We start from the raw sequence: 13,579 nt of genomic DNA on the forward strand, positions 1-13,579 counted from the left end.
AATTTCAGAACATCCTCCAATACCAAGATCAACCCGTCCCAAATCCCTCCACCATGGAGACATTTTGGGACCCTGAAAACACATTTACCATCAGGATCTCCGAACTTTTGAATTAACAGGAATGCCACAAGCTGTTCTTTTCCATTCTAAATCTCAATCTATTTTCCAAATATTAAAAGCTTTTAGATTTTTTTATCTCAAAACCCTCCTCCTCCCTATTTCTACACACATCATCTCATTTAACCAAGTTATAATACAAATGCCATTACGACTTCAACAAGGATGAGAAAACGACTCCACACAACACTTAAAATGTAGAGAGAATATAAAATCAAAAAAAAAAAATGTAGAGAGAATAAAGAGAGGTGTAAGAATCACTTTCCTTAAACGAATTCGACAAGAATAAAACTTACTAGTATTGTTAAATAAGGACAAGGATCGTTAATATTCTTGCAATCAAGAAATCATATAGCAGGTATTTACATTATCTTCGGAATAAGAAAATTGGTATCGGAGCACATGGCCGATTTAGCATTTGTAGCTTGCAGCAGATCCAATTCTCAACAGACAATCTAGCAGCAAAAGTTTCAACAACCTCCAACTCTTCCCTGGACAGATTTAAAAGCATTATTATTGGATGTGTAGCAAATTTAACTGAACCAAGCATGTTAATTGAAGCCAAAAATGAGTTATTTAAAATCAATTAACAATAGGAAATTCCTCCATTTTAAGATACTCGTATCATTGCATTGGCATTTACCAAATCTGATTTGCCTCTTCTGTAGTGAGAGATACATTTTAACAATTGTATAGTTTGCCTTACACGTGTCATATTTATTGATTTTTTACCGATGTTCCAAATCCAAGACTTGACATATTCTAGACTTTCAATTGATTAAAGCAAACCCCGTTGTTTAAACATGATGGCTCCAATCAGCCATTTTGCAATGGATACTATAAACACGCCAAGAGCCAATTTGGATTGACTTATTTGAGCTTATCTACATGCATAAGCACTAGCGAGATGGTTTGAGAGAGCTTATGGAAACAACTTATGAAATGTCCATAAGCTCTCTATAACACTACAGAATAGCATATGAAAATAACTTATAGTTTATGTGAAAACAGTTTCACTTAGTTTTATCTTTTGTTATAGAAATAACTTAAGCATAAAAACTTATACAGCTATATGATATGTGTTTAATTAGGCTGTTTACCAAAACAGGGACTAAATATATTGCTCCCACGGCCAATCTATTGTATTTACTAGCCATTAAAATATCAAAAGCAACAACTTACCAAACTAATGAAACAAAACAATTACCAGTGTGTAACAGACTAAAAAGGGCAATCCCGGTGCACTAAAGCTCCCGCATACGCAGGGTCCAGGAAGGGGTCCCACCATTTGGGGTATTGTACGCAGCCTTACCCTGTTTTTTACACAAGAGGCTGTTTCCAGGAGGACTTGAACCCGTGACCTTCCAGTCACATGACAACAACTTCACTAGTGTGTTAACAGATTAGGTTGAAAGTTAAATATTTGGGGCTTTTTTGCTATGTGAAGGCACATAAAGTATCAAACTTGGTATACAGTGCATGAAACTGATCAAACAATAATCAAAACATTATTGCTTAAGGAGGGTCGCCCCTTATTATACTCAATAACAATATTAAAACTAACGAGTTCACAAAAACTTGAAAATATAATAGTCATGCACAAACAAACACAGATAACCTATATACAAAACAGAGCTTAAATTACTTCAAACATAGAAAATCAGGATGTTTGGCAATACAAAGATGTACATTTTGATAAATTAGAGAATAACAAACTTTGTTCACCCCAAAAAAAAAAAAAGAAAAAAAAAGAATAAGAAATATTACCGTCCACCAGGGTGCCCGACATAAACCACTATGCTAATAAGCCCTCCTGGTATTAGAATTCTCTTTGCAGCTTCTAATGCCAGTAATGTTGTTTCTGATCTTGTTATTATTTCTTTGTTACCTCCCGGAAGATAACCTAAGTTGAAGGCAACAAGCCTACATGTATATGCAGCATATTAAGATAGAGCTCAGTTCACAGCCTTAAAGTTTCAAGAAATGCTTGAATACTAACTGTGACATGTGTTTTTATACCAATAATACATAAAGAAAATAATTTTACCATGGTTACAAGCACAGCTAACACGCTTCACGTTGAACGTAACAATTAATTATATAATAGCTCAGGCTATGGAATCAACATTCAACATCACTAGTTTTCAGCTTCAATACTCGTATATAAATCAAAACACACATTTAACAGTTTGTTTTAAAACTACCTTTTACTTTCATTTTATTCGTTGAGACTTTTACTAGTGAATGAAAATCATTGTATCTGCTATAATTATTCATCTTTTCTTCAATGGTGAGGCTTGGAATACCAAAAGCAACAACAATACATTAATTGAGTTTTTTTTTATGAGAAAACACCTGATGGAGTGAGATCCATATTAGTTATTGATAAAAACTGTATAGCTAAGGTTTTAGTAAAATTTAAAAGAGTTTGGTCCATGGAGGCTTCTCAAATTCAAATATTTACAAAGAAACTTCTGAAAGTTTTACATTGTTGAAGACCATTGCTTGACATAGCGTTCCAAATGGAATAAATCAAATGTTGGTTCAACAACTGAAATCCACAATCATCCACTAAAGCCCGACCATGCCCATGTGACTATTTACACATATTCAATTACACTTGGCACAATGCACGCAAGTGAAACAAAATTGGAATTGAGGCTGAAATCATAGCTTTTTGTTCAAGAAAATTGATTCAACGAAGAGCGTAAAATATATTAGTGAGTATAGTTAAATAATGTACATCAGTTGTTTTCAATTATTAGCATCTAAACACAATAAGAACAGAGAGATGATGCAAGTTAAGGAAAATTGAGTACCTAACGTAGGCATTGCTTTGAACAACTTCCTCCATTTTACTATGGCAAATATTGAAGAGCTTGACATGTTGTTTCTGCATTTATTTTTGAAATTATTGTCAATTTAACAGAATGATCATTAAAAGGCTCAAACCTAGTTCTAGAATTCAATACTGAAATATTATACACTACGAAATAGTAAAATAAAATTCAGTTTGATCATTTATAGCAGGATGGAATGTTAACTGAATATATTTGTAAATTGTTACGAAATATAGAGATAATATCATGCTGAAAATATCAATATACAACGGCTTGTCCGGTTTGCGGTGATATTTTCTGTCAAAAATGTCATCTTATTTTAACTTTATTTTCTATTTTCAAATTTGTGTACAGAAAATGATGAGAATAAAACATATTTATAAAGTGAGGGGTAACCTTGGCGCAACTGGTAAAGTTGTTGTTATGTGACCGAAAGGTCACGGGTTCAAGTCCTGGAAACAGCCTCTTGTGTAAAAAACAGGGTAAGGCTGCGTACAATACACCAAATGGTGGGACTCCTTCCCGGACCCTGCATATGCGGGAGCTTCAGTGCACCGGGTTGCCCTTTTTTAAAACATATTTATAAAGTAAAAACAAAGTGAAATCTTTGTGAAAACGTTTTTTTTTTTTTTTTTTTTTTCTGAACAGAACAGACTCACACTCTACACCAATTGAAAGTTGAAACCTTCACTCCTCAGTAGTCCTCACCTCATTGGAACTAAGCGATTCTTCCAGTAACAGTGAAGTCTTATCTAAAGCATCTTTCTGAATGTCCAATGCGTACACATAACCATTATGTGACTCATCAGCAACCAAATTGCGCAATGCTAAGGTGTCAAAACCGTTGCCACATGTCGCATCAATGACTGTATCTCCTTTCTGGACAACATGTTTCCATACCCTGGTAGGAACAAAAACAATAACTCATATCAAGTTTAAAGCATTATCATCACAATGTATATAGATAAATATGAGAATAATAACTCATATAAGTAACACAATGTATGTCACAGAGTTTATGAAAAGCAAGCATGCCCATTGCCCAATAGACTTCTGCAACAAATGTGGAAAATGTTCACGTTTAACTCAAACCAAACTATTATAGAATCAATGAAGCTGAAAATGTATACATAAAAGGAACCCTCTAAAGATAAAGCAAAGAGAATTTGCCACAAACGATTAGGACTTCGTAAAAATTAAACTGCTCATTATTCTGTGATACTAGTGCAGCATGTAAGCTATTTCAAGTATAATTCTCACATAAAAATTAAACATACAGTGTAATATTCTAGTAACATTCTCATAAAATGTCAACATATCAGTCTGCGTGAGCATAGCTCAAGTTGGTAGGGACATCGCATTCTATATGCAGGGGCCGGGGTTCGAACCCCGGATTTCCCACTTATTCACCTAAGGGTGAATTTCTAGCCACTAGCCTACTGACAAAAACAAATGAAAACAACAACATAGCAAAACCTTATTCAAATGAGGGTTTTAATTTTACAAACTCAATTCGTTAAAAATCAATTATAATCCTAAGATGCATCAAGTAAAGTATACATACATATGAGCAACATCTGTTGCCCTTTTCTTTCCAAAGAGGAAGCTCACAAAAACATTCTCTAATCCTGAAAACATGAAAAAAGGGTATATGTTATTGTTGCAAAGACAAGATTTTTATGATGCAAAGACTATAAGGATGTAAATGGGTACCTGAAAAGGGAGAATCGTCTTTGGAGAAAGAAGAAGAAGAAGATTGAAGGTTATTATTATTACTGGGTACACAAAAGAAGCCATTATTTTGTTTAATGGGTTTCACAGAGAAGCAACATTGATTTCTGGAGATGTTGGTTGGAGAAGGAAGAAGGAAGAGGAGTCTTCTGTAATGTGTAAAACAACACAAACGAAAGCGAAACGATAACATCACTGTTTGAATTAGAATCAATAGAATTGATTTTTTTTTTTTTTTATAAGTGAGTAAAGGAAAATTCTAAGAAGTAAACCATCAAATTCATGGGTAAATACAGACTTTGGTCCCTTAACTTATTTTTGCGTTTCATTTTGGTCCCTTAACTTTAAACTGTCTCAATTTAGTCCCATAAATCTTCTTCCGTTTACCATTTTGGTCTTTTCCGTTTGTTTTTAACTTTAAATGTCTTAGGTGAATCAACTTTATTGGTGATCCACCATAAACCTTATTAAATCTTTCATTTTTAACTGTTTGATCTTTGTTTTAAATGGAGACCGTTGGATCATGGAAGAGTCTATTGTAGCTTATAATAAACCACAAACACTTAATTTTTTCCTCCATCTTCTTCCCTATGTTCTTTTTCATCCCCAAATAAAACTAACTCATCTCTATTCATCTTCCATTCCAACAACAGCATCAGTGATTTCTTCATGTCAGAAAAACAAACAACATAAATTAAACCCTCCTTCAACATCATCTTTTTTTCATTGATTACACCATCAGCACAATATCACCAGCCTCTTCCATTTTCATGGCTTCTTTTCTCAAAAACCTTCTCACACGACACTGTTTCAATTCCCCCAAATTAAATTTCGCCTTCAGACTCATTTCATCCTTACCCCAAAATATCCAACGCAAAAATTCTCAAATCCAATAAACCAAAAAAACCTCTCAACACTCTCTTCTCTAAACTAATGTCAGGTAAACCCATAAACCAACAACAACTCTAATTAAACCCCGCTTTTGTCTTGGTGGGTGATCTGGCTGAGTGCCTTTTTTTGTGCTGCTGCTGGTTCTGTTTTCGTGTTGTTAGTGGGTTGGTTTTAGGTGTGGTGTGCTTCTGCTGCTGTGGGTCTGTTTGGTGTGTGGTGGCAGGTTGGGTGCTGCAGATTTTGGTGCTTTAGCTGGTGTTGCTATTGCTGTTAACTCTGGTTTTTCGGTTCCTTGTCCTTTTGTTTCTGATTTGTAAGGGATTTTTTGGAAATTCAACAAAATGAATAGAAGAATGAGAAAGAATTCGAAAGAAAAGATAAGAAGAATTTGAAGATCTTTGAAATTTTTTAAAATTCGTGTGTTGTGAAATTGTGTGCAATTTTGTATATGTGGGTCATTGTAGTGTTTTTTGAAAGGAAGAAGAGATGAAGATTTCTATGATATTGTTGTTGGTGATGTTGTTTAATTGATTATGAGTTGTTCATTTTTTCTGGATTTTTTTTAATGAATGTTGGTGAAGATGATATGAAGTTGAAGATTTCTATGATATTCTTTTTTTAATGATTCTGCAATATATTTTATTTGTTGTGTTGAATCTGGGTATTATTTTTGGTTAAATGTTGAATTTTTTTATTTTTGTTCCTGGTATATTGTATGGAGAAGTGGTGGAAGGAAGAAGATGAAGCTTGGGAAAAAAATTAGATGTTGTTGGTTCAGTATGGTGTACAATGGACCTGCAATCGAATGGTTGAAACAATATCAAAAATATATAACATTAAAAAACAAACGGAAAGGACTAAACTGGTAAACGGCAGAAGATTTATGGGACCAAATTGAGACAGTTTAAAGTTAAGGGACCAAAATGAAATGCAAAAATAAGTTAAGGGACCAAAGTCTGTATTTACCCCAAATTGATCAAATTCTCAAATTGGTCTATGACTATATTAATAACTCAAAATGATTCCTATTTTTGTCAAATGTTTCTCAAAATGGTCCTTGTCTTTGTAAATGATATACTAACGGAGAAATATTTGACAAAACAAGGGTCATTTTGTGTTGTTAATAGACTCAGAGACCAAATTGAAATTTTGGTACAAAGATAGGGACAAATTTGATGGTTTACTCAATTCTAGGATGAAGTCATGAGAATGACTTCTATGGGAAAGTTAAATGGTCAATCATTGTACATTTGCTCATAAGATGTGTCATTATATCTTTTAGTCCGCCATTGCATTAACTTCTTGAGTATCTTCTGTCTTAATGACATTTAGTTATGAATCATGTACGGGAAAGTAGAGCCTTTTGTCACGCCTCTCTCCCTCATACCTTGTTGTGCACTTTTTTTCATGCGGATTCAAGCCTAGTTATAAATAATGAGGTTAGGGTTTCTTTTTTGAGGTTGCTTTAATGAAAATTATTTGTTGAGATATTTTTGGCTAGAATAATTATTAGTTTAGATTTGGATTTAATATATCTTTCGTATGATCAATCCTAAAAAATCAATACAAAAATCAAACTGTTATTAAAATTTAGGGTTAACAGTAGTTTTCGCCCCCTAACTTTCACGAAGTTGCGGTTTTGGCCTCATAAGAAAAAAAACTACAAAACCGCCTCCTAAGTTTTACAACTGTAGCAGTTTTGTCCCGCAAGGCCAAAAAAAAAAAATAACACGTGGCACTTCACTTAGGGTGCGATGTCAGCGTAGACCGAGTCAAAATTGGCATTGGGGGCCAAAACTGCCACAAGTGCAAAACTTAGGGGGCGGTTTTGTAGTTTTTTTTAGGGGGCCAAAATTGCAACTTTGGGAAAGTTAGGGGGCTAAAACTGCTATTAAGCCTAAAATTTAAAACGGGGAGGAAAAATACAAGTCAATGCCATAAAAATACATATATTTTGAGAGCCTTAAATCACATTATAATGCAGGAACTCTGTAACGACATTAAATGGCATTAAAATGAATTTACTCTTGACCTTCACAATGGTATATGTTGTATATGTAAATCCTAGATGAAAAAATGGGCAGAATTCGCCCACGAAAAGAAAAATAGGTAAAAAAAAATATAGGCGAAGTATATATCCTATATATGCCGAGGAAATAAAAAATGAGATAGAAAAACTGAATAGTAAACAAAGTTCAGGTTCGAATTCCATAAATAATATAGATAGTATTGTCTATAATCTATAATGATAAACAAATGAAAGACTTTCAAAAGATTTCATCCAATTAGAATTTTCATAATGATTGGATTGACTTTGAAAATTCATTCATTGAAATTGAATTGGTTGGGTGGTACCAAGAAAATTGATTATTAACGTATATTTCTTATTAAATTTTTTTTTTGAAGAGGCTAAAATGAATTATATTACCACATCAAAAGGTCCTCCCTAGCACAAGGTATGCTAGAGAAAGACACCAGAGTCACAAAAAACAATTATTTACAAGGGAAGCAAAACATCAACTTAAGAAAGCCAATAACTATTAACCAATACCCAACATGGTGAAGGGACTAAGCCACCAACCATGATAGTTAAAGGGAAGAGATGGAAACTTCACCTTCAACCACATGAACGACAGTGACTTAATTTTATCAACCACCTGCAGGATATGGCACTCTTTGCCATTGAACAACCTGTTATTTCTTTCTTTCCATATTTCCCACGTAGTGGCATACCAAAGAACCTGTAAAATTGAACGACGAACCTTTGAAGCACCACCATCAACAGTGAACTGATTGAAATGATCCCCTACAAAGAGTGGGATTACCGATGAAATACCCATCCACCTGTATATATAAGACCAAATCGATCCAAAAATGTTACAATGTAAAAACAAATTATCCAAGTTCTCCTCAGCCCCATAGCCGGTAACACACAAACGGTCATTATTATGAATCACTCCACGACGAAGAAGGTTGTCCTTTGTTGGTAACCAATCGCGAAACAGTCGCCAAGCAAACAGAACGACTTTCAACGGGATATCTTTATTCCAAGGAGAAGACACCGCCACCCGAGAAACAGTCGATGGTTGAAAAGTAAGCAAGTTATATGCACTACGGACGGAAAAGACATGAGATGTTTCTAAAGTCCATAGCCACCTGTCAATTCTGTCAACCTGCAAAGTCACACCATGAAGTTCTTATTAAATTAACTGATCAACTTGCTTTGTTATCGAACATTTTTTTCTTGATTTCAATTTTTTTAAACGCATATATTTTAATATCAGACTAACTCCTACCACTTCAGATACTGAGGTTTATGGACTTGAAAAAAAAATTGGGACGTATCAAGCAAATAATTGATCTAGTACTTGTTATACCCTAATTTTGGACCTAAAAATACTTGTTCAAAATTTTCTTTCATCTTTGATATATGTCTATTATTCTTGAAGAATTGCCAATTTGCTATTGTTTACACTGACATTTTACTCTGCTTTATCTCTCAACTTAACTTTACAAATCTTTTCAACTGTGTATTTGTCCATGTTTTCTTGCATTTCAAGTCATCCAAAACTTTTTCTTGCATTTCAAGTCATTTGAATTTGTCTCTAATCAATTGCATCTTTCTCTGCATTTTATTTCAATATTGTTTAAAAATTCATGGAAAAGGGTATTTTAGTCATTTCCTGCATTCAAACTCATTTTAGTCCTTGAAAATTGTTGGGTCTTTTCAATTGGTTTGTATAAGTCCATGTTTCAATCTCATATCAAAATCCATTTCAAAAATTGCATTTGAAGTCATTTTAAGTCAGTTTAGCCCCTAGGGGCATTTTAGTCATTTCCTGTGTTAAGATTTCTTTTAATCTTTAAAAATTGTCTCTGAGTCTTTTAGTTTGCTTGTATAAACTCTTACTTTAGTTCCCTAACAAAAAACCATTTTAAAATTGCATTTGAGTCATTTTGAGTCATTTTAGTCCCTAGGGGCATTTTGGTCATTTCACACAAAATTTTGACAGAGAGAGGTTACTTTAAAGTACCTCATTTAAGTAATTGGTTCATTTTAGTCCGTTTTATTATTTTTAATCGTTTCACTTTACGTTATTTTCCATTTACCAAATTTTAATTCAATTTTATTTTTTAATTTTTCATTTTAGTCTTAAAATTTCTAGAAATTGCACTTAGGTCCTTTCCTTCCATTTTATTTTTCTGTCAAAGATTTTTTCAATTTGCATTTTAGTCCCTATTTTTTCCTATTATTTTTATTTTAGTCCTCTTGTTAGTTTTTATTTTATTTTTTTGGGTCTGTTTCCTTCTATTATTTCATTTTTAGTCCTTTGCAGTCTAGTCCTTGTTTTCTAACAAATTGCAGATCAGTCCAAAGTCAAGTCCAGTGTCCAATCCATGTGTCAGCCCACAATTGGTCCAGAAGACCATGTGTCAGCCTATAAAAGGCCACCTCACTGTACAAGTCAGAGATCACCATTCATTTTTTGCCAAATCACCACAAACACGTTCCTTCACTCTCTCTCCACCAGAGGTGAATCAAAAGCCTCAAAACAGCAAGAACAAACTCATGAACCTCATGAACACGCAAACCCTAACAAACTTCCTCCACCGCTAAAACCACCGTAACAGAATCTCAACCACTGTAACAAACACAAATCCACATCAATCCACTACAAATCCACACCAATTTCATCACAAGAGAATCGAATTCAACAATTATTATGCAAAACCAGTTCGAATTCACAAAAAAAACTCTCGAAAGTTTCCAGAAGAATCATCATCATCGAGTTTTACCTTCGCAATTCAAACGTAGATTCATCACCAACGATGACGAACCCAACGTGATCACGAAGGATTTGGTGAGAAGAGAAGAAGAAGAAAGATCGAATTCGAAGCTGAACCAGAGGAGAAGAAAGATCAAATTCGAAGTTGAACCAGAGAAGAAGAGGAACGTGTTCATCTGTTCGAAGCAACAAAGAAATACTCACCAGAAGATCAGAGAATAAATTCAAGAAGTTTCCTGCACCTTCTCCTTTGAATCTCCGAATTGAACAACAGGCATCTCATTCTCCATCTTATATTCTTGGTCTTTATCTTTTTTATACTTTAAAGTTCATGCAAAAATTAGAATGTAATACCTAGGAATTCTTGTACTTTACCTTATGCTTTTAATTTCCTGCAAGACCATAGCATGTATCTAGGTCAATGATGTAAAGGGACAATGGACTCTAATGATGTACACCGACACAAGCACCGACACATGCACACACATCACATAGATACTTTAGATGTATGTTTAGGATATGTATGCTTAGATGTATGTCTAGGAACTTTCAAACTTAGAAAAATCTCTTTTCCAAAAAATATGAACAACATCACTCAAATCATTTTCTAAATAAACCTTGGGATCAAAATCCCATTGTATTTTCCTTTTCTTTTCTTAAATAAAATCTTAATGAATCTTAATAATACTTAGACTTTATTTTGCAAAATAACTAACTCAACCTCACAATTTCACAATCTTATGCCCTTGAGGCCTCTTTCTATTCTTCAAAATCCCATTTTCAAACTTAAAATCAACCAACAAAAACAAAAAAAACATTTTTGGAAGAGAACTACGATGGATTTGATCCCTTAAAAGGGTACGTAGGCAAGGAAGAAACAATATTCCTTCAATTCAAATAAAATAAAAATTCAAATATCTTCTTCTCCCTCCAATTCTTGACTTAGTAAACTCTTAGGTGTAAATATCATTTCTCAAATAGCATTTAAAAATAAAGTGCGCGCGTAGAAAGTAAAGACGGTTCCTATAGGATACTATAGTCGTTATGGGTGCCTAACACCTTCCCGTAGCGAAAACAACTCCCGGACCTCGATTCTCAAGGGTTTTTCTTATTTTTCCCTTCCCAAGAAAAAATGAGATATCAAAGGTTAAAAAGGTTCAAACGTAATCAATGTTTGACACCCGAAAAACCAAGATAAAACAGCTGGCGACTTCACTGGGGAGATTCGAGAGTTACGCCTAGTCTTTATTTCCACGCTTGCGCTTTCGTTTTTACTTGCTTCTTTTTACTTCCTTATGTGAATAAATGTTTAAATTCTTGCAAACGTGTGGGGTGAGAATATCAAAAGTCCTACACCCGGGCTGAGTGAACTTAGGATTTAGGAGGGATATAATCGACAATTCATTCCGAGGGTTGCCTCATGTATTGGATTATCCGATCAATCCCACATAGTTGAGGCATTTTGGGGGTGATGTTGTCGGCGCGTGTTGTCGCGTTTAGGCACTTTACTTCTAATTGTTCTATGACGCTATGGACCGTAGATAACCAAACCCATCCATGGCCATTTTCTAGGATGTAGTGCGGAGGCTAAACCGAGTGTTGTCTCGAGTTTTAGCCGTCACGCGATACTACACTCAAGTTAGACCTTCTTACGTATAATCGTGGAGCGAGTGTTTGTCTCGTGGCACCATGATATACGTTGGAGAGGTTGCAACTTGGGAACTTTTTAGAACCCGGTTACTATTATCCAAAGCCCTAGTTTCACCGGGCACCGTGTCCACCCATGACGCCTCGACTTTGAATTTCAACCCATCATGTTTTCTCCGTACTTGAACATGATCATGCATACATGCATAAACTTTTTTTTCTCATGCATTTATCGAAGGGCTTAGACGAATTGAATTTGTAAACATTGTAGGAATGGGAAAGACTAAGCCCTACAAGTTCAAGGAAGTGGATTTGGCTAGTTTGAGAGATTTGGCACTCAAGATCGAGGATCCGACTGGTTTCCGACATCGTTACGGGGCTTTACTTACTCTTCTCCAGACTAATGTGGATGAGAAATTGGTGCACACTCTAGTGCAATTCTATGATCGGGACTATCGGTGCTTCACTTTTTCGGACTTTTAGTTGGTGCCCACACTCGAGGCTTATTCTTGTCTGATGGATCTATCTATTGCCAAGGGGGTACCCTTCGCGGGACTTGAGAATCCTCTTACCCCATTGGTTATTGCTAAAGATCTCTATCTCAAGACCACCGATGTCTCCAAGAATCTTGTCACTAAGGCTCACATCCGAGGGTTTACTTTGGAGTATTTACTTGAGAAGGCCAACCTCAAAACCACTTGTCAGGACACTCTCGAGGCTATTCTTGCACTCCTCATCTATGGGCTTATTCTCTTTCCAAATCTTGATGGCTTCGTGGATATGAATGCTATTATGATCTTCCACTCCAAGAATCCAGTTCCTACTTTGCTAGCTGACACATACCATGCTATTCACGATCGATCCGGCAAGGGTCGTGGATACATTCTTTGTTGTGTACCTCTCCTCTATAGGTGGTTTATTTCGCACCTTCCGAAGTCTTTCCATGATAATCCAGAGAATTGGACTATTTCACAGAGGATCATGGCTCTCACCCCTAATGAAGTGGTTTGGCTCACTCCCGCTGCTAAAGTCAAAGAGATTATCCTAGGTGGTGGGAAGTTTCCTAATGTACCTCTTCTTGGTACCCGTGGTGGAATCAACTATAACCCGGAGCTCACCTTGCGACAATTTGGTTTCCCGATGAAAGAAAAGCCCACCAATCTTGCTACATCTCCTTACTTCTTCCATTACTCTAATGCTCCCACAGGAATAAGAGAAGATTTCATAGAGGCTTGGTCTAAACTTAGGAAGAAAGAGGTGAAGCATATGGGTGTGAGGTCCGGTGTTGCTCATGAGGCCTATACACAGTGGGTGATAAACCAAGCTGAGAAGATTGGTATGCCTTACCCCGCCATGAGATATGTGTCTGCATCTATTCCAACCATGCCTTTGCCTCTACTCCCACCTACTCAGGAGATGTATCAGGAGCACCTAGCTATGGAGAGCCGGGAGAAGCATCAGTGGAAGACTAGATACTATGAGGCTGAGAACTTGATCATGACTTTGGATGGAAAAGATGAACAGAAGACTCATGAGGTTTTGACATTGAAGAAAGAGCTGGCTAAA

The 13,579-nt window shown here is 35.4% G+C and overlaps 2 protein-coding genes across 2 annotated transcripts; both read right to left on the reverse strand.

Annotated features, from left to right (window-relative positions):
- Nucleotides 1-364: 364 nt before the first annotated feature.
- Nucleotides 365-4,898, reverse strand: LOC146955772 (S-adenosyl-L-methionine-dependent methyltransferases superfamily protein). The gene is made up of 6 exons (XM_085723706.1): nt 4,671-4,898; nt 4,522-4,585; nt 3,666-3,858; nt 2,937-3,010; nt 1,885-2,040; nt 365-608 (listed from the first exon to the last, which is right to left on the reverse strand). Exons 1-6 carry the CDS (start codon nt 4,879-4,881, stop codon nt 485-487), a joined length of 822 nt encoding a protein of 273 aa, XP_085579832.1. The 5' UTR covers nt 4,882-4,898; the 3' UTR covers nt 365-484.
- A 3,221-nt stretch (nt 4,899-8,119) lies between these two features.
- Nucleotides 8,120-10,656, reverse strand: LOC146955773 (uncharacterized). Its single transcript, XM_085748963.1, has 2 exons — nt 10,609-10,656; nt 8,120-8,752 (listed from the first exon to the last, which is right to left on the reverse strand). The coding sequence occupies exons 1-2, from the start codon at nt 10,654-10,656 to the stop codon at nt 8,120-8,122; spliced, it is 681 nt and encodes a 226-aa protein (XP_085605089.1).
- Between the last annotated feature and the right edge of the window lie 2,923 nt (nt 10,657-13,579).

This window comes from Medicago sativa, chromosome 1 (genome assembly GCF_051527215.1).
Source record: "Medicago sativa cultivar Bolivia chromosome 1, Bolivia_mono, whole genome shotgun sequence".
In the NCBI taxonomy this organism is placed as follows: Eukaryota; Viridiplantae; Streptophyta; class Magnoliopsida; order Fabales; family Fabaceae; genus Medicago; species Medicago sativa.

Bases quoted from the DNA above. Each gene is read 5' to 3' on its own strand.
- LOC146955772 (XM_085723706.1), bottom strand. From the start codon at position 4,881: ATGTTATCGTTTCGCTTTCGTTTGTGTTGTTTTACACATTACAGAAGA. The intron at 4,586-4,670 runs GTACCCATTTAC...TCATGTTTTCAG, and splicing joins AGACGATTCTCCCTTTTCAG to GATTAGAGAATGTTTTTGTG. The intron at 2,041-2,936 runs GTACTCAATTTT...ATATACATGTAG, and splicing joins CAAAGCAATGCCTACGTTAG to GCTTGTTGCCTTCAACTTAG.
- LOC146955773 (XM_085748963.1), bottom strand. From the start codon at position 10,656: ATGGAGAATGAGATGCCTGTTGTTCAATTCGGAGATTCAAAGGAGAAG. The intron at 8,753-10,608 runs GTGCAGGAAACT...GTGACTTTGCAG, and splicing joins TCGGAGATTCAAAGGAGAAG to GTTGACAGAATTGACAGGTG.